At 62.1% G+C, this 19406-nt stretch overlaps 4 protein-coding genes across 4 annotated transcripts in view; 3 read left to right on the top strand and 1 right to left on the bottom strand.

The window, feature by feature from the left end:
• MNEG_2563 (hypothetical protein) overlaps positions 1-4038 on the bottom strand; it is a gene marked incomplete at both ends in the record, with an annotated part of 5162 nt that extends 1124 nt beyond the window's left edge. Inside the window, 4 exons of the mRNA XM_014048964.1 lie at positions 149-426; positions 689-841; positions 1153-1839; positions 3485-4038. Coding sequence (XP_013904418.1) covers positions 149-426; positions 689-841; positions 1153-1839; positions 3485-4038 — 1672 coding nt within the window. The remainder of the gene's footprint in view (positions 1-148; positions 427-688; positions 842-1152; positions 1840-3484) is intronic.
• A 1956-nt stretch (positions 4039-5994) lies between these two features.
• MNEG_2562 (serine protease) lies at positions 5995-8480 on the top strand (the record flags this gene model as incomplete). Its single annotated transcript, XM_014048963.1, has 6 exons — positions 5995-6244; positions 6477-6669; positions 6927-6982; positions 7258-7357; positions 7666-7753; positions 8145-8480. 6 exons carry the CDS (start codon positions 5995-5997, stop codon positions 8478-8480), a joined length of 1023 nt encoding a protein of 340 aa, XP_013904417.1.
• Positions 8481-10931: 2451 nt separating this feature from the next.
• Positions 10932-14782, top strand: MNEG_2561 (hypothetical protein; the record flags this gene model as incomplete). Its single annotated transcript, XM_014048962.1, has 11 exons — positions 10932-11074; positions 11421-11511; positions 11721-11760; positions 11992-12064; positions 12318-12445; positions 12666-12708; positions 13015-13140; positions 13472-13530; positions 13699-13798; positions 13999-14083; positions 14447-14782. 11 exons carry the CDS (start codon positions 10932-10934, stop codon positions 14780-14782), a joined length of 1224 nt encoding a protein of 407 aa, XP_013904416.1.
• Positions 14783-17608: 2826 nt separating this feature from the next.
• Positions 17609-19406, top strand: part of MNEG_2560 (hypothetical protein) — a gene marked incomplete at both ends in the record, with an annotated part of 3977 nt that continues 2179 nt past the window's right edge. The window contains 5 exons of the mRNA XM_014048961.1: positions 17609-17760; positions 18127-18217; positions 18506-18545; positions 18812-18988; positions 19164-19206. Of these exons, the coding sequence (XP_013904415.1) occupies positions 17609-17760; positions 18127-18217; positions 18506-18545; positions 18812-18988; positions 19164-19206 (503 nt within the window). The remainder of the gene's footprint in view (positions 17761-18126; positions 18218-18505; positions 18546-18811; positions 18989-19163; positions 19207-19406) is intronic.

The raw sequence follows: 19406 nt of genomic DNA, 5'->3' as shown, positions 1-19406 counted from the left end.
CCCGCCGCGGCAGCCGCGGCCGCCGCGGCTGCGCCGTTGGGCGCGCCGGCTGCGGCGGCCGCGGCGAGCGCAGAGCTGACATGGATTTGCGCGGACCGCAGGAGCGGCATCAGCTGGGGCAACGGCAACCCCTGCAGCACTGGGCCACCGCCGCCGACTGCCACGCCCTTCGCGTGCGCGATAGCCGCGATCGCTCTCAGGTGCGCCACCGTCACGCGCCCCGTCATCGCCAGCAGGGCGGCGGCGCCGCCGGCCTGCAGGCGCGACCAGTTGCCGATGTCGGTCGCGAACTGGCCGGCCTCGACGAGCCAGCTGTGCAGCAGCCAGGGGCTGGTCGCGAGGCGCGACTTAAAGTGGTGGCGCTTGAGGTGCTGCGTGGAGTGCTCCATGCCGGTGGCGTACTGCACCAGCTGGTTCACGTAGTGCCTGGCGGTACCAAAACAGAGCGCAAACCGGGGTGCGGTGCGGAGGTTTGAAACAGTGGCAGATTGAACCGAGGCGCGGGCCAGCGGCGTCCCCAAGGTGGCACAGGCCGCTGCTGGCTGTGGGTGTGCCACGGAAGCGCGCTCGCATCGGCGCCGCCCCGTTTATCCCCAGCTGGCCGGTCCCGTCTGACGGCCTCTGCTGACAGCTTCTGTCGCCATCTCGATGCAGACGTCCTCCCTCGGCCCCCAGAACACCCACCCACCTGCAGTCGTTCTCGTGCAGGCGGTACTGCTTGGCGCGCCCGCTGTTGTACAGCCTTACATCATCGAGGCTCAGGTTGGTGCGGCCCACGTACATGTGCGCAGCAGGCAGGCCGTCCAAAACGCGCTCCCGGATCTCGCCGCTGGACTTGGGCCTGAATATATGTATCATGAGGGTGCGGCAGTGGGGGCCAGGCGGATTGAGACCGTGGCATTGAGTTTAGGGTTGAGTGGGGAACCTGGCCCTGCTTAGGGCCAAAGGCTGGAGGTACAATTGGGGATGTCATACGATGGTTCTCAACCCCAGGCACACACCCGGCAGACGGGGTGTTCGCGGCCCCCACCCAGGATCGCCGAGTGACGCGGCTGGCGCTGGAGTCCTAGACGCGCCACGTCGGCACGGATGCCGACCAACCCCCAGGTGAGGCTCCCAGGTGAGGTGTCTCACGCCAACCTGCCCTCTCACCTGCAGTCGTCCAGGTCGCCCGCGCCGCAGCACCCATCGCCGCGGCCCCCCTCCGCCGCTGCCAGCGCCGCGCACAGCTCCAGCGCAGGCGCGCTCGGGCTCTGCCGCATGCCGCCGCCGCCGGCCTGCTGCTGCCGCTGCTGCTGCTGCTGCTGCTGCTGCTGCCGCGCCCGCCGCAGCCAGGCGCCGACGGGGCCGTTGACCTTTTCAACGTCCCCGCCGTGCGGCCCGAAATCGAACTGGACGTACTTGCCCTCCGGCGTCCTGAACACCGTCATGTAATGGCAGAGCCCCAGGTCCACCAGGGACAGCCGCATCTCCGGGCTCATCTTCTTCACCAGCGGCCCCGCAAACTCGGTGAAGGCGCGGGACACGACGTACACCTCGAGCCCGCCCTCAAGGCAGCTGCAAGGCTGCGCGCCGGCCGCCGCCGTCGCGCATGCACATGCACGGCGCGGGGGGGCGGCGGCCGCACTGCTCGCGCATGCGGCGCGGAGCGCGGGGGCCGAGGCGATGCGGCGCATGCGGGCTGGTGCGTCGGCGGCATCAGAGGCCCAGCTTCCGGCCACCTGCTGCTGGTCCAGGTGGTGCACGGAAGGCGCGCCAGCAGCGATCGCCCCTTCTGGCATCGCCACTTTGCCCGCTGCGCTTAGCAGCAACAAGCGAGCGGCGCCCAGCTGGCCGGGCCTGTGGCGGGATGCGGGCGGAAAGAGACGCGCGGAACTCGTGCAGCGCCCGATCAACACCAGGGCGTGCAGAGTCCACTGGAGCACATGCCAACGTGCCCAAGAAGGCGCCTCTGATCCAGGAAAGGCACCAAGCGGTGCCCGCTTGGCGCGGACAGCCGAGCGTTGCTGATGGCAAACGGCTTCCGGGTTGAACCACGGTTCAAAAATGAATCACTGCCTTTACGCCGACAAACAAAAACCTACTAGGCTCTGCTGGATGGCCCCGGGGCACAGCTGCGTTGTGGAGACCGAAACTTCAGAACCGGAAGGGGACTGCAGTATACGGTATGCACCCACCTGAATTCAAAACTTATCTAGGTTTCGTACCCACAGCGCCCTAGTGTCCTGCCTGTGACAGCCGAAGCAGATACCGTCGAAGGGGCTGGTCGCCGCTTGTCGAGTGAACTAAAAGCATACTAATAACCTTTAGACTTGCGTTATGCGCCAATCAATACCAGTGAGGGGCGACTGCCATGCGGAGGACGAAGGGGTTTGATGGATTGATGCCATTGAAGTGACAGCACGAGCAGGTGCCCGCAACCGACCACTGCGGCCCCACAACACTTCTGATATCAAAACTTGATGCAGCGCATACTGTACGGTGTACGGTGTTTGATTCAGCCAGTACATCACCTGCCAGCCATGCTGAACAGCACTGCTTGTCAATGCTCTGCATTGCCAGTCAAACTGACGTTGGAAACACCGAAGCACTTGCTGGAGGCACAATTTGAGGGCAATTTAGAACGGTCTGCTGAACAGTTAGGCAGTACAACTACTCACTCTAATTGGATGCATGGAAAAGGGCTCCGCAGGGTGGCCCGGCTGAGGGTTGTACTTTACACCTCATGTACGCCAGGGGATGGGATAAGGTGCACCACTTCTGATCCTGCACAACCACTCCGTGTCGTGACAGGCTCGGACGGAACATACACCAGCACTACAGGTGTATTTACGGCAAACACTTGTCATGATATCAATATGCACTCGAACGACGATGATGCGGGTCTTGATGAGTGCTGGCCGACGCGCCTCCCGTCCTTCCAGCGTCCCTTGCTTGGCTTGTGCGGCTACAGTACTATGCCTCGCCCTCCCTTGACTGCAACGCTCAGTCCCGCTGTTGCCTTGCGCCTGTCAATTCGCTGCTGTTTCATCTGGCTCCTCGTGCTGCTGCTCCTGCTGCTTCTGCTGCTACTCCTGCTGCTGCTCTTGCTGAACCCAGCAGCAGTGCTGCTGCTGCTGCTCTGCTGCTGATGAGGCTGCTGCTGCTGCGGATGATGATGATGATAATGATGATGATGATAGTGATAATGTTGAAGATAATGCCCTTCCTCCTTTGCCTGCACAAATTCCTTTATGCTGTGCTGGTGCTGCCCTGGACCATGGAGCCCCACGCACGTCATTACACAGACTCCAATTCCCGCCGCCACCCCTGCTCTCGTCCATTCCTTGGAACCCGCCCCCGGTCAGGGATTATCTCATCAGCGCACAGCGCCTTGCATGCAGTAGCCTCCGGCAGCCGCCTGAGAGCGCCCGCTGCACGAACAACCAGCTCTGCGTGGCGTGGGGTGACACTTGACAACGCAAAAATTGACGATTCTTGGGACGAGACGCTCTCCTCTGCCGCGCGCCGGCGCGCACGCTGGCGCTCCAGCAGCCGCAGCAGCCGCGCCGCCAGCGCGCCGTCTGCGCGCGCGGGCAGCGGCTCGCCGGCGTCCTCCGCGGCGCGGCGCAGCGCGACGGCTGCGGCCGCGCAGCCGTCAGGCCCAAACGCCAGGCGCAGGGGCGCCCCGGCCACACCGGCCTGCCCCTCGGCCGCCCCTTCGGCGCCGCCGCCGCCGGGCGCTTCTGCGGCCCCCAGGCGCGCGCCTGCGTCGCGCAGCGCCCACACGATCGCCACCGCGTCCGCCACTGACGGGTCAGCACAGCTGGTGGCGAGCATGGCCAGGGGCGTGCGGCCGCCGGCGCCCGCGGCAGCGATGTCGGGGCGCGCACCGGCCTCCAGCAGCGCCACAACCGCGTCGCGCGAGAAGCGCCGCGCGGCGTAATGCAGGGCGGTCAGGCCGTACTGGTTGGCCGCGTTGCAGTCCGCGCCGGCCAGGAGCAGGAGGCGCACCATGGGACCGCCGCCGCCGGCGCCGCGGCCGGCGGCAGCGTTCATGAGAGGGGTTGATCCACGCGCGTCCGCGGCGTCAGGATCCGCGCCGAGGCGAAGAAGGGCTTCCGCGCAGCCGACATGGCCGGCCCTCGCGGCGAGGTGCAGGGCCGTGGCGCCAGAGTGCGCGGTGCGCGCGTCCACGCCAATGGCACGAGCTTCTGGGCCAGAGGCCGTCGTTCCCGCACCATCGCGCCGCCGCTCCCTCAAGATGGCCCAAATGATTGCTTCATGGCCCCTTGCTGCCGCCAAGTGCGTGGCACTCCAGCCCTTCGCATCACATACGCCGGCCAGGTCGGCGCCGCCGGAGCGCTCCAAGAGATACGCCGCGGCAGCTGCGTCGCCCGAGCACGCCGCCTGCAGGAGGAGCGCAGCCTCGTTTGCAGGCTGCTGCTGATGCTCCTGATGAATTGGCAGCTGTACATGCTCCTGTACAAGAGGTGCGCACGAGGAAAGTGTTTCCACAGGGCGCGATCTGCACAGCAATGCACCGCCTGCAGGACGGCCGGACCGCTGCTTTTGCACGCAATCGCCCCTGAAAGCGCCGCAGCTGACACGGCGCCTCACCATTGAAATAAACGGACTTTTAAATCACTTGTGAGCCTTCGCGTGCTGTTCATGCGCCCGAAGGCCAGGAGTTCACAGTTGACACTCGCCCTCTTCCAAGCAGCATACCGGTGTTGTAGGAGCCAGGCTCGACATGAGTTGTGGATATGAATATCGCATACTGATGAATGACGCCATCTAGAACCACACGACTCGACGCTTGGCGGTCCGTTATGATCGGGGTGTGCGAGTTCTCCGCGTGCCCCAAGTTCCTGCTTCCTGCTCACCGTCCCCTCATCATCATAGTGTCAAGATCACAGGGTGGCGTGATGTCCAATGTGGCACTTTTGGTCAGCATCCAAGTCCAACAAGTCATTGGCAGCCAGCCAAACGCAGCATCAGGAACAAAGAAGCGCGGGTGCAGCACTGTCAGAGCGAGCAACACAGTGAATCGTAGTACTATCATAAATCACATACTATACCATGAAGCTGGGGCCCTCTGCAGTCTGCGGAGCCGTGGCGCCTCCGCTGCTGCTTCTGCTGCTCACAGTGCTGGTCCTGCTGCTGGCCCCACCCGCATGGGCAGGCCCCGGCGCCCGTGGCTTGCTGCAGAAGGGCGGCCCCATGACTCCGTCAATTGTTGGCGGGGCCTCGGCGCCTGCAAGCAGGTGGGTCTGCTGCCCCTGGGCACCATCAAAACCGCAGTTCACACCTGACCCCCAACATCGAGCGTGCACAGGACCGACTTCACGACTCGCTGCTGCCCCGCGATCGCCGCTTGATGGCGCGTCATGCACGCGACCGCTGAACTCACAGGCTTATGTATCAGCTGTGGCTGAAAACCAAGCAAGGGGTGTGCGGCGCTGCGCTGATTCGCGAGGACGTGGCTATCACTGCAGCACACGTGAGTCCGCGTATTTTTTGGGGGGGGGGGGTGTTGACCGTTTGTGCAAGCGGGTGCAGCTGCACAACTGCAGGCGACCCGCTCCAAGAGATGAAGGAATAGCCAGGCGCAGAGCGAGCCTCGCAGCTTGCTTGGCGGGGTGCAGATTGACGCTGCGGCCGGCGGCAGACAAGCAGCCGCGACTCGCGGGGGCCTCGCCCCGCACGCACCCGGCTCCCTGGCCTACCGCCGCCGGCGCCCTCAGCTACCGCACGTCGGTGCCTTGCGCGGTCAAAACCCCGCCCCACGCGCAGTGCCGGCCCTCTACATCAAGATCCACTCAACTGTGGGCAGGTGAGCCAGGGCCCGCGCGCCACAGCAACCTCGCGCTGACAGGCTGACAGGCGCCTTTGAAAGCCCTCCAGACCCTGATTTGCCACCCCTATTCTGTCTCACCTGCCCCCTACCGCGTCGGCCCTCGTGCTCGATCGGGGCCCATCCGTGCCACACAAACGCGAACAGCCTTCACGCTCATGCTGAAAACGCACCCTCACGCCGCGACGCGCCTGTCCTGCGCCCGCATGCCTGCCGGGCCCCCAGGCGCCTACACAGCACCGGACCGCCCTGGCACAGAGGGCAAGCAGGTGCCACTGCTCAAGACCCTGTCCCACCCGGACTACAACTTTGCGCTCAACGATTACGACCTCGCCCTCGTATTCCTCAAAACCTGCGCCGCGAGTGTGGCGCCCGCCGCCAGGCCCGTGCAGCTGGCCACCCGAGACGGTGAGGCTCGCGTAGAGGCACAGGGGAACTGAAGGGGATGGCGGCTGCTGCAATTGCAAGGATATTGAGATTGGGGAGAACCAGGCCATCCGCGAAATGCTGCGGCACAACCAGCCCATCAGGCGCACTCACCTGGGGAACGGGCTGGCCCCTCTCTTATGCTGCCCCTGACTCAAACGCCCCAACGAACCCACCCACCCGCTGGGGCCGCGGCGCCGCCCCCTCTCCACAGACCTGGCTGCATATGGGAGCGGCTCCACCTGGCTTTTCTCTGGTTGGGGCTCGACCTCTAGCGGGGCCGACAACGTGGGCATCGGCGGCGCATCTGCGACTGTGCTGCAGTACGGCCTGGGCAAGTACGTCAGCCCTGGGGCCTGCCAGGCGCGGTACGCGCCGGAGCCCATCAACGGTTCCACCATGATCTGGTGAGCTAGACACTGTTAGTTTTGGGACCACTCGCAACGGCGGGATCGGGTGGGTCTTCAGGCGGTTCGGGACCACGACAGGGCAACAGGGAGGTGGATCCGGAGGGATAAACAGCTTCGGTCACAATCACGGGTCTGCATCGGGCCTGGCAGGTCCAGGTGGATGCGCTCTCCTCTCCACCTGTTGGCCGGAGCTTGCTACTGACTGGCTGACGGCGCGCCTGATTCTCACCTGGTGCCCTTTTCGCGCACGGCAGTGCGCAAGGGCTGGCCGCAGTCAATGGAGCGGTACCCAACCAGGACACCTGCCTCGGTGAGCGCGGACATGCAGCCAGCGCTGCACTGCGCTGGCGCAACTGCTGACTGCGTTTCGTCAGGGGCACGCCGCCAGATGGGCTTGAGGACGTGAATTCGGATGCTTGCAAATGGCTACATGCCCGCCTGCATGGACTTGTACACATATGCACGTGCATTGTGCAAACGCACAACACATACACACACATGCAACTATACCTAGGTTTATGTACATACACATGCATAAAAATGGTCACACACAAACCCGCGTTGCGCCTTGGCTGCATTCAACAGGCGACAGCGGCGGCCCGCTAACCTTCAACGTGGGCAGCCCAGCGGACCCCCTGGCCGGTGACCCCTCAAACGACCGCCTCGTTGGGATCACATCATTTGGGTGGGCGCGACTTGTGGCGGGTGCAGCATGCTGGAAGTTGCTTGTTGGGCGTGTTGGGTCTTCAGATTCGGGCTTGCTGAAGCGCAAGCGCAACTTCCGCAGTGTTGGCGGGCCCCGTACCTGCTGTTTTGGCCGCATATCTGCTGCAGGGTGCGAGGCTGTACTCATGCCCTCCGTCCGCACCTACCCCGCCCCGAGGACCAGGGCTTTGTCCAATGATGGCACCACCTAGACACCTAACAGCCCGGCTCACGTGCTGCGTTTGGTTGCTTGCCCTTGTGCACCCACTCTCGTCGCTTGATCCGCAGGCCTGCAGGGTGCGGCCAGGAAGCATCACCAGGGGTGTACACCAGCATTCCCTACTGGCACGACTGGATCACCGCGCAGGTGGACACGGTGAGCAAGGCGGGTGGGGCGACGAGGGATGGAAGCGAGGTGTTTGGAAGAAGCTCCGTCGCACAGCATGCCGGACAGATGCATGCTGTCAGGGTGGACGCACGGCGGGGGCTCGCGTGCGCGACTTTTTTAAGGTGACGGCAAACGCGCGATAAATTGGCAAGTACAATGCTCCTGCCTGCATTGGTCGCGGTGGCTGCGGCCGGCTTGCTTGGGTGTCGAGTTCGACAGGCGGGCCTGCGCTTCCTGATACCTCAGCAGCGCTGCCAAATTAACGTCCTGCCGCATCCTCATCGTCCGTGCATGCCCCCCCCCATGTTCTTCCTTCTTTCGCCCGTGCAGCTCAACCTGTGCTGTTGTGCACCGCTGCGCCCTCCCGCTCCACGCCCAGGTCAAGAAGCCCTGCGGCCCCAGCCCGACGCTCGCGTTTGTCCAGGAGTCGAGCTCGGCCAGCTGGTATGCCAAGCCCTCCAGGTCCGCCAAACTCAAGGCCGGCCAGGGCCTGCCGGAATGCCAGGCACTCTGCAACAAGTATGCCGCGGGCAGCAAGGGCTGCGCGGCGCTGGGCATGAGCGTCAACGTGGGGAAGAAATCAAACACGACGTACTGCGACGTCTACTACAAATGGGTGCCCCAGCGGCTGTGCGCCGCCGCCGCGGACGCAAAGAAATTCAAGTGTGGCAGGCCGTCGCTCGGGTCTTGGAGGAGCAGATGGGTCTACACGTGACCTGCTTGCACTGCTCGGCGGCCCCGCTTAGTCGTGGGAGCTCGCTCCCCCGTGAGGCACGCAGCGTGAGGCACGAAGCCCATCCGGTTGCGGCGGTTGTGTGCTCAGCAGACAACAATAAAAAGTTCAGTATTGGTTGGCGCTCTGGCCGCCAAGTGCGCGCGGTGGGCCCGGCGTCTGGGTTGCTGGCGCAAAGACGGCCTGGTGCTGGGCGTCCCCAGCAGGGCTGCAGGGCTTGGTATCCCCCACCTTCCGACCAACCTGCAGAACCCCACTTCAACATATGAGGCGCGTCCCCTTCCCAAATCTTGGCCTTGTGCATGCCCACTGCACAGCGCTCCTCAATTGGTGAAGATCATTGAACCTTGCACCTTCCATGCAGCCACCCCATCATGAGCCAATGGCTCAACGCCAACCAGCCGTGGGGTGTGTGTGCAAGAACGACGCCAATACTGCTACTTTGGTGCTGAACCAGTTGTGATGAACAGTGCAATATGGGGCCGCACCCGCCCCACCGTCTCCAGATTGAGCGCACACATGCCAGGCTGCATGGCAATAATACACACAGGCACAATCATCTTGTCTCCAGGGGCCGATGGCGCCGAGTGCTGGAGCTCGCACTCGATGGGCGGGCCCTTTGCCGACCTCTCCCGGCCCTGGCATGTCTTTGACGCCATCATGGTGCGAGCCACGGCCAGCGCGCTTTATTGGTCCAGGACCTCTACGACACTGTATCTTGACCCCCCAGATTGTGACTGTGAACGGCCAGTTTGTGCCGGCGCAGCGGGGTTGCGGCAGGGCTTGCCGCTGCAGGCTGCGGCTGCAAATCTGTGCAGACCACTGTGTGCATGTTGACCCGCTTTGCCTGCATGAGGTTATTTATTAGATCATCCAACCTGCCAATTAGAGTCCATGCACAAGTGGACTTGGTCTCTGACACTGGCGTGGCATTCGGTCAGTGCCAGTGCTCTTCCCCTTGAAGGCAAGGGCAACAGGAGCTCCATTTGCACGCGGCTGTGGTTGCAACGCAGCGGTAGTTTGCTGGCCCCACGACCCCGCCAACACCTGATGTAAGCGTGGCAGCCACCAGTGGAGTGTGCGGCGCGACAGGGCAAAAGGGCTTGCTTGTTACACTGACCCAGCATGGACTGTGACAGAGACAGCAGACGAGCAAGAACGTTGTGCACGACGGGCGCCTGTGCACTATGGGCTCCGGGCGGGCTGGCGGCCCTGACAGATGCACGCGTGTTCAATCCAACACTTGATCGGCCTAGTTGAGCGTCCAGCTTCCCGTCTGGGGGCGGCTGCAAGTGTCATTCTACCTGTCTCAGGCTAGCTGCTCTGGGCCCAGAGCGGGGTGCGCGGCTGCTGCGTGCTTTGGCGTGGCCCTGCTGCCCCCGGTCTCCTCCCCAAAGGCTGATTGGCAGAAGAGTAATCATACACTGACTTACACGCGCAGGACGAACATTACAGAGATGCAGGGAAGAGCAGGCCGAGCAACTGCTCTTGCAAGAGCAGTTGCCGGCCCGGCCTGAAGGGCGATGAGGTCTGGGCGGAAGGCGGAAGGTCAGGCGGCGGCTCACTCGGAGCTGGCTGCGCGCCGGAGCTGGTTGCGCGTGACAAGAAGGCCCTGCTGCTCGGCAACTTGGTACATAATAGCAAGAGCTTACAAGGCCATCGTCAGCAAACCCACCTGCAGGCAACCTTGGTTGTGCATTCCGGACAGAGTGCCGCTTTGGAGTCACGGTGACGACAGCTTTGTGGCCCTGCGTGGAAATGCAGCCAGTGCTTCGGATGGCGGTGGCAAACACCAGCAGGGGAAATAAATGGCCACACAGATTTTCACCAAAGCAGCGGAGCTGCAGGCCTCTGCAGGCCGTGGTGGCCCTGCTCAGCATGGCCCTGTCCGAGGTGACGAGATCGCAGCCAGCAGCACAGATGTTTCCAACAAATTCGATCACACACCTGCAATTTGAGGTGCGAAACCTTTTCACCATGATCATAAACTATTTTTAACCACTGCTAGCCTCGTCGTGTGTAGGCGCGTGCTAGGCAATCAGGAGTAATGTTTGCGCGGGTCGCCGCCTCCCCGCCGCCAGGTCTGTCACGTCACCTGCCCGCCAGCCGAGCCGCCGCTGCCTGCCATCACCCGCCCTGCAACCAGGTGTCAACTGTCGGCTGAAACTCCAGAAATTTTTATGATGACAAAAAACACGTGGCCACGTCGGTAAACTGGCCCGGCATGATGATGTTGGCACTCGGTACGAGGGGACCGGCCACGGAAACACCGTGGAACAGGTAGAACGTAACCAGTCCGTTCAGCACGAAACCCCACAGCACATGCGATTCGAATTTGCGATAACGTCTCGCACGATTGCAGCCTGCACGCGTTACTGAGTTACGAGGTGTTTGACCTCTGCAGCCGGGTTACACCCCCTTCGCGCAGCCAACATGAGGCAAGCTGGCTTCCAAGCGATGCCAGCCGTGGTGTTTCTGCTTGGGGCAGTGGCAGCCCTGGCTGCGCTTGCAGTCCCCAGCGAGGGTGTCAGCGTGACCCCCTCCATCGTGGGCGGTGCCACGGCTCCCCAGGCCAGGTGCGCCTCCGTGCATGTGGACCACCCGGGCCTTGCCAGCGTTTGATACATCTAGCAGGCGACTGCCGCCTGTTCTGTAGCGCTTTGCACATGGCCGGGCCAGCTACCCTCACCGTGTTGGTCGTTGACTAATCGCAAGCCAATCATTTGGCACGCCCGACGCACACCTATCAACCCTGACCCGCCTGCTTCCTGAAGATGATATACACGCCTTGCCACATCTGAATGCCACCTATCGCGTCTGAATACTTTTTCCCAACCAGCTGCACCCGTCCTGCGACGTTGACAATGCTGCAATCATGCCTTGACACTAACACCCACGCCGTCAAATCCCCACATGACCCAGGTTCCTTTACCAGCTCGGGGTCAAGGTCGGCAAGTCGGGCGCATGCGGCGCGTCCCTGATCCGTGAGGATGTGGCGCTCTCTGCCGCGCACGTGAGCGTACAGGGCGCACGTGGGGCACGCCGAGCACCGGCAGGGCCCTGCTGGGTGCGACTGGCAGGGCAGGGCTGCGTGCTTGCCGGGTGGGGCGCTCTGGCTGGGTGCGTGGGCGGTGCAGTATTGCTGCTGGCGGGTCGTGCGGCTCCACCTATCAGCTGACATGGCTTTTCTCATGCACTCCCTCATATGCGTGCCTGCCACAGTGCACCATCAAGGCCTCAAAGAAGTACCAGATCTACGCAGGTGCGCATGCAACACAGACTGTCTTCCAGTCTGCTGGAGATTCGGTGCTGCACCTCGTGTCTGTGCCCCAATTTCCGGCACCTGCCACAACTCTCTTCCAGCCCCGCCACCCCCAGTGAAGTCTACTTCACACACGGGTCAACATCCATGCAATCAACATCAAGGATCCCAATTACGACTCTGCCTCTGACAACCCGGCCCGCACCCCTCAACCCGCCACACTGCACCCAGGCGCCTACACCAACTACGACAACGCCAACACTGAGGGCTCACCATTTGCCATCTCCAAGGTCCTCAACCACCCGTAGGTTCAGACACCAAACCCCACACAGCTTTGCAACCATGCCTTGGTGTGCCGCGTGCAAACCACGTGTCGCGCAAGGAATTTGGCGGAGGGGGGAGGTGGCCTTGATTGGGGGATTGAGCAAGTGGGTCTCGCACTACTCATGCTGATGTATTGCCACCTGCTGGTGTTGCTGCTGCTGCTGCAGTGTGCGCAGTCACCTAGCAATGCTGCACTCTTTTGAACAGCCCTGCCGCCTCCTCCTTGCGCGCAGCTTGTATGGCAAGGTAAAGGCCAACGGCGAGGAGGAGTACAACAACGATGTGGCGATCGTCTTCCTGACGCAGTGTGTGACTCCAGGGACGCCCAACGTCCAGGTGGTCAAGCTCGCCACGGCTGCAGGTGGGCACCATCACGACTTGAGAACATTGAGGCGGACATGCTCGGCGGGCACGCATGCATAGGGACAATGATGAGCTCGGGCGGCCAACTCAAGCCCCACAGCTGGGTGCCCGTGTCTGCACCTCAAGGCAGACGCCATGGACTCTATGAGACGCTCTGCTAAGTGGTGGTCGTTGTGCTGCCCTCACCACGCACTCCTTGCTCACCCGCTGTGTCGCAGAGTTTGCCGCTGCCAACGCGTCGACCTGGGTGGTTTCTGGCTGGTGAGCAGGGCCGAGGATGGTGAGGCAGGATTGGGGTAAAGCAACGCGTCCCGCACAGCAGCAATAGAGGGTGCGGATAGACGACATTGGGTCGACCGAGCTGACACGGGCGGGCAGATGTGCACTGCAGGGCAGCGCTTTGTCAACTCTCTCCGCAGATCTTAGCTGGAGCTGTACCCCAAACCTTCACCTTTTTTGCCCTTGAAGCATTTTTTTGGGGGGGGGGGCATAAGCACGCAGCGGTTTGTCCAATGTCGAAGTGGTCCGCCCCACCGAGTGACCGCTGCCCTCGTCCCGCCTGCACAGGGGCACTACCTCTCAAGGCGCGGACGCGGAGGGGCAAGAGGGTGCCACCCCTGAGAAGCTGCAGTACGCGCTGTTGAAGTACAACCCCACCTGCGCCGACTCGCAGAACGACCCCACAAACATCTGGTGAGCACGCATGGGTCATCCGCGCTCTTTTGGTTTGAATCAAGCAAGCAGTGATCGTATACCAGTCAGTATTGCCGCCAGGAAAGTGCTCCGCGCTGTGCGCAGCCTTCACCCGCTACAGGGACATATGCCCTCCAGACTCACGCATACTCCAAGCGCTTTCAGAAGCTGGTCGCGTGACCAAGCTCTTGCCACGGAAAGGAGTGCTGTTTTCATGTCCCTGGGCGCAGTGGGGCGCTGCGTTGTTTCTCACCCCTGGCCCACTCTTGCGTGCGCTCGTACTCTCCTGCATGCGCTAACAAAATACCTCACGATGCCCGTGTCTCCGCAGCACAACGGGGCTGCCCAAGGTGGATGGCGGCAGCGTGCCCGTCCAGGACTCCTGCCAGGGTAGGTGTCGCGGCGGGCCAGCCTGCTGCCACGCACCTAGCTTCCTTCGCTTCCTTTGCTGACCTGCACCCCAGGCAATGACATGCAGGAAGGCCATGCATCAGGAGCCCTCGCGGCCACGCGACGCGCCTCGACCGCCCTGCTCTCTCTGTGCCCGTTGCGTTGCAGGCGACAGCGGCGGCCCGCTGACCTTCAACGTCAAGAACGCCGCCAACCCCCTGGCTGGCACTGCCGCGGACGACCGCCTTGTTGGCGTTGTCTCGTACGGGTGAGAGCGCGTGTTTTGCTGCGCTGAAATGAACCCGGCCTCGCAACAACGGGCACATTGCTCGTGCAAGGAGGGATGGAGCATCGGCCCTCAAGGTGTTGGTGGGTTCGAGGGTGGCGCAGCTCTCGACACCTTTGGACGTTCTGCGGCCACCGCGCTCGCTCAACCTCGCTGCCCCTCCTCGCACGGCGCCCTCGCAGGAATGGATGCGGTCAAGCCGGCAACCCTGGCGTCTACGCGTCGGTTCCTTTCTACCTGGAGTACATCGGCTGGCAGCTGGACGCGGTGGGTTGCGCTTTCGGCTGACGACAGTTGGATGGCGCTTGATTGGTACAAGGAAAATGAGTCGCCGTGACAGACACAATCGATTGTAGCATTATTGACTGCTGCGCTTGTTGATTTTACATTTGTCAATGGACTTGCAGCAATGTATTCCTGGAAGCCAATCATATTCCAAGTAGGGCACGCTGCAAGGGCAGGTGTCAGGCGCAGCTGGGCTTTTGCACTGGCGGCGCAGTACAGGCTGCCCCTCCCACCATCACAGCTCCCAGCATCACCTTGTAAGCCTGTGCGGCTGCTGCTCACCTGAACCCGCTCACGCCTTCAAACATCATCATCAATATGTTGATGGCTGTCATGTGCATGCAGGTGAAGAAGGCTTGTGTTGCCACGGCCGACCTGACATTCGTCCAGGTCTCAAACACCAGCAGCTGGTTCGCCAAGCCCTCCAAGTCCACAAAGCTCAAGGCCGGCCAGGGCTTCACCGAATGCCAGGCCGCCTGCGCCGCCGCGGCCAACACGAAGAAGGGGTGTGCCGCATTCAGCCTGAACGTGAAGCCGGGCAGGAACGCGGACACCACCTTCTGCGATCTGCACGCCCCCTTTGTCCCCGTGAGGCTGTGCACCACCGGAGACGAGCGCAAGTTCAGCTGCGCACGCACCCCCATCGGCTCCTGGAGGGCTAAGTACGTCTACACCTCCTAGGCATGCGTCATCAAACACGCCCCTTGCCTCCCCTCGAAATGACGGCTGGAGTTTGCTGTTCTGTGCGGCAGTTGGACCAACGCTGCCGGAGAAGCCACCAACCTCCAAATCAGCTGCCAAAGCGGGCTTATTTCTGGCGTGTTTCTTTGAACTGCTTCTCTCCTCTGCCACCAACTGGACCTCTGCCCTCCCAACGGCCATTGTCACCACTTGTCACTGGCTGCCACGGCTCTGCCGATGTCTGCGTCTCAACGTCAGACGCCCCGCCTGCGTGCAGCTTGCGTGGCTCGTCAACCCCGCAAGTTGTAAAGCTATCGGCTGACCTTTCCCCGTGAGCTCGTTGCTCACACGAGCGCTTGGGAATAAACAGCGCACACCCTTTGTTTTCCCCCCAGGACAATTGATGCAGGCGCGGATGCCTTCTTTGGCTTGTCCATGCGCCATTTTATTGACATGCGCACTTGACCAGGATTTTGAAGCTCGCGGGAAGGGATGAAGGAAGCTCTTTGCCCTTTGTCCACACCGCATCATGCATTTCCTGGCGGCTCGCGAGGTTCAGTCTCACGCCCCTTTGCCTTACGGCGGTCCACCTCAAAACCTGCTTGTCTAGTTTGTGCGCGCCGACCGTAATCAGATATGAACTGATCTGCGGAATGCAACTGTGCAAGCTTGTCGTTCCTCGACACGTGCGCCCGCACATGCGCTGCCTGCTCACAACATGAATCCCGCTGCATGCGGTGCATTTGTCACTATTTTGGTGGGACGCCTGCACCTTCTGCATACACACCCTGCGGCACCGCACACTCACTTGCATACAAACGTGATTAAATCCGAGCACTGCCGCTTGCTTGCCAGGCTTTGCGTTGCCTGCTCGCATATGTGCGCCACTGCACAGCCGCCCCTTCTCTTCTGAAACCATCACCCTGAAATCTGCTTCGTAGGACCTGCTTGCAAAGAGAAGCACTGGCTCCAAACTGTGGAGGCCATCTGCTTCTCATCATTTGCATATTGCCCATTCGAAGTGTGCACGTGCGATGCCGCGCGTCCCGATGCGTGAGCTGAAGCGCTGTTGCTTTGCAGCACTCGGATTGTGCACGCATGAAGGACATGCCTGAGTTCCTGCCTATGAGCTGGCGTGTCCAGGGTAAATCTCTCTGCTGAGTTGGTTTCATGTGGCGTATTCAGTGCGGGCAGGTTGTTGCTGGGTTGGTGCACGCATTATGGCGCAAGCTTGCCCTCACGAGAGCGGCGGTGCAGGGAGACGCCAGCCAGTGGTTGAAGGGCGTCGGCGTGAGCGCAATGGCATTTCAAGTGGCTGGGGGATGGGGGGCCAGCCGTCTCAGCACCGCCTGCATGCATTGCATTCACCGGCATGCATCAAGGCTCGGCGGTTTGCTCGCCCCACCCGGGCGTGAACACACACACGTCTTGCAGCAGGGGCAGCACAATCAGCTGTCACTCCAAGGCTCGAGGTCCAGGGAAGCCCAAGGTTTAAGTTGAAGCTTTTGGATGCAATCCTTAGGCATCATCAAGGTTTCAGGCTTTCCTTCAACGGTCTTTGCGACAGCTTCATAAATGACACCTAGGGATATCATCCAAGTTGTAGTGGCAGCTTATGGGTGCAGGGTTGACGCTTTGCCTCAGCGCATACAGCGATGCAGCTTGCGGTCAGCCATGCGATGCGCATGACCTACACCCGCCTGCCTAAAATGGCGCGTTGCACCAGTTCGTGTGCCCCCTCCTGGTCCATTCGCTGTAGGTTGCCGGCTGAATTCATCAAGCCGCGATATCACCATGTTTTGATTTGAGATGGTGCTGCCAAAAGGTTCCCAAATCACCTAGGCGCTATAATCAATCCCCTTGGATTATAGAAGGCAAGTGCCGTCTCACTGCATCCCGCACCCGCCGCCTCCGCCCTCTGCCATAAAGGGCGTCACCTGTGCTCACAGAGGCGGGGGTTCTCCCTTGTCCAAAGGGTGTTCTTGTCGCCGCTGGCAAAGCTAAAACCTGTGTAGTGCAGTGTCATGTTGTCAACGTTATGCAGTATGTAAATGCTCAAAGCTCGTGGTGAAGGGATTCTAGGCCGAGCCAACGGCTGGCCAGCCATTGGTGGTGATGAACCCTGGCTGACCCCGGACCCAATACAAAGAAACCGAGGGCACCCACAGACCCTTCTAGAATCCATTCGCCAGCACACACCTGCAACAGCACAGAAAGAGGCCGCAGCAGCTGTGCAAAGTATTGTGATGTGTTGTATGGTAAGGTAATGCGTCTGCACTGAGGGTTTCCAGTCCGCGCTTGCAACTGTATGAGTAGTATAAAGTAGTAACTACGGAACCAAGCAGCGCCCACGTTCCGCTGGTCAAAGTGGCTGCACTTCGGGTATTCTGTGTGATCACAGGTGCTTGAAGGCCATGGAGGGCTTGTTTGTGGCGCGTCGGGCCGCCAAGGAGGCAAACAGCTATGCAGCAGTCGGGGGCCGACCACTGCAGGGCGCACGAGCCATTTCGCACCCCAGCAACACACGCACCACTCCTCGAGTAAAGGCAGGATCTCGAAAAAGCAAAATGTTACACCACACCATCATAACCAGCATATTGAAAGCCGTCGTGCGTGGTTACAGACTGTGACCGGATCTCTACAGTATCACTACGTCGCTTGTGGGGGCTCCGATAGTGATATCAGAATCAAGGACGTGCGTTGATCTGCCTATTCACGCACGCCAGCACCGGCTGCTGTGGTACGCCGCTTGCCAGTGGCCAAGTGCGCGACCTTCTTCTTGGCATGGGTTACACCGCCGCTGACGTACCTAACACCCAGGGCGTGATGAGGAAACCATTCACCCAGAAGTCCGCATACCCGCTACTGTTGGCGGCAGCGGTGGCCGCAGCGCTCCTGGCGAGTGCGTCTTGTGCTGCGCCGGGCAGCGGGACCGTGACGCCCTCCGTGGTCGGCGGCAAGACCGCCCCGCAGAACAGGTGCGCCCCCATACCACACGTCCTTGTTGCATTCAGCCGTGTGCAAGCAGCGGGCCATCGAAGCCATGGGGTGTCCAGCTTGCTGGAAATGGCGGACTCCGGTGAAAAGCGCCAGCATGAGCAGCGCACTGCCGCGCTCCCGCCAACCAGCCTGGCAGCGGCGGCCAGGTCATGCTATGCCTCCTTCGACTGATGCGGCTCAGAGCAGCGGAAGCCAGGCCATCGCACCTATGGCATCAAAAACAGCAGCCAGCCCGACCTGACCCCTGGCATGCCCGCGCACTTTACTGCGGGCACGCTGCCCGCTCTCAGGTCATGCCGCCCCCTCCCCCCCAAAAAAACGCGCTCTCAACCGCCCCGCTGCAGGTTCAAGTATCAGCTGGGGATTATGGAGGGCAAGTTTGGCGTGTGCGGCGCGACCCTCATTCGCGAGGACGTCGGGCTCACTGCAGCGCACGTGAGCGGGCGGGTCGCGCATGGCATCTCCCTCCCTCCGCTTGTGACAAGCAGCAGGCGGAGCGCAGCCACCCCTGATTTTCGGCCTCGATCAGATGGGTCTGCCCTCATGCTCGCAGGTATTTCCTGTGCACGCCTGCTTTGATCGGCGCGGGCGGTAGCCACTTGGATCTCAATCACACAACGTTGATGCTTGAAAGTCCAATCCAGAGAGCCTGGATGGCTCCAGAAGCGGGCGACCACGACACGCTCAATCAATCCTACCGCTATCACCGATCATGTCACGCAGTGCGGCGTGAAAAGCTCAAAGAAGTTCGCAGTTTACGCCGGTGAGCGGGTGTGGGTATAGTGTGCACAGAGAGGGGGGAGGGAGGGGGGGAACCGGTCCGAGGCGCAGTCCGGCCGAGGTTGCCTGCGTGCGCCTCTGGCCCAGTCTGGCGGCATTCCAGCAGTGGACCGGCGAAACAACAAGCCAGCGCCCCCCCACGTGGCTCGGAGCGCGTCTTCTCGCGTCGCCCGCCCCGCACATGGCCGGATCTCGAAAGCGCCCCCACTCCCGCAAGCGCTTACTCCCCCTATGCTCCACGGCTGCCAGGCGCCTGGACGGCCTACGACGCGCCCGACACGGAGGGCGTCCCCTACTCCCTGTCCAAGGTTTTCACCCATCCCGACTACCAAGACGATACCAACGACATCGCTCTCATGTTTTTCACCAGATGCGCGGTGCCCGCCACACCGGCGGCCCAAGTCGTGAAACTGGCGACGCCCGCAGGTGCGCGGCGGCCGGGCGCGGCGCGGGGCGCGCGCCGGCTGCGGGCGGCCCGGGCCCCGCCTGCACCCTGGGGTGGGCGGAAGGCTGGCGCACGGCCCAGCGTCAGACTGGTAGCTGCCCGGCGTGCTTTGAAAGATCGCTCATCCACCTCCCTTGCCTGCCTTGTCCACCTCAGAGCTCGCCAGCGCCTCGGCTTCGACGTGGATGGTATCTGGCTGGTGGGCCGCGGCCGCTGACACGCATGGATCTCGCCTCATCTGCAGCGCGGCCCGTGACGCCGGAAGGGGGGCCAGCGCGACAAAGGGAAAGCAGCACCTGCAGCCCCCCCCCCTCCCTGCCTCGCGGCCTGCCTGCCCCGCGTCCTTCTCGTCACTGGAGGCACCCTCCCCCCCTCCCGGCCCCGCGTCCCGACCTGTGC

This window comes from Monoraphidium neglectum (genome assembly GCF_000611645.1).
Source record: "Monoraphidium neglectum strain SAG 48.87 unplaced genomic scaffold scaffold00293, whole genome shotgun sequence".
NCBI lineage: Eukaryota > Viridiplantae > Chlorophyta > Chlorophyceae > Sphaeropleales > Selenastraceae > Monoraphidium > Monoraphidium neglectum.
The sequence above is the reverse complement of the archived record's forward strand: the minus strand, read 5'-3'. Positions and strand labels throughout refer to the sequence as shown.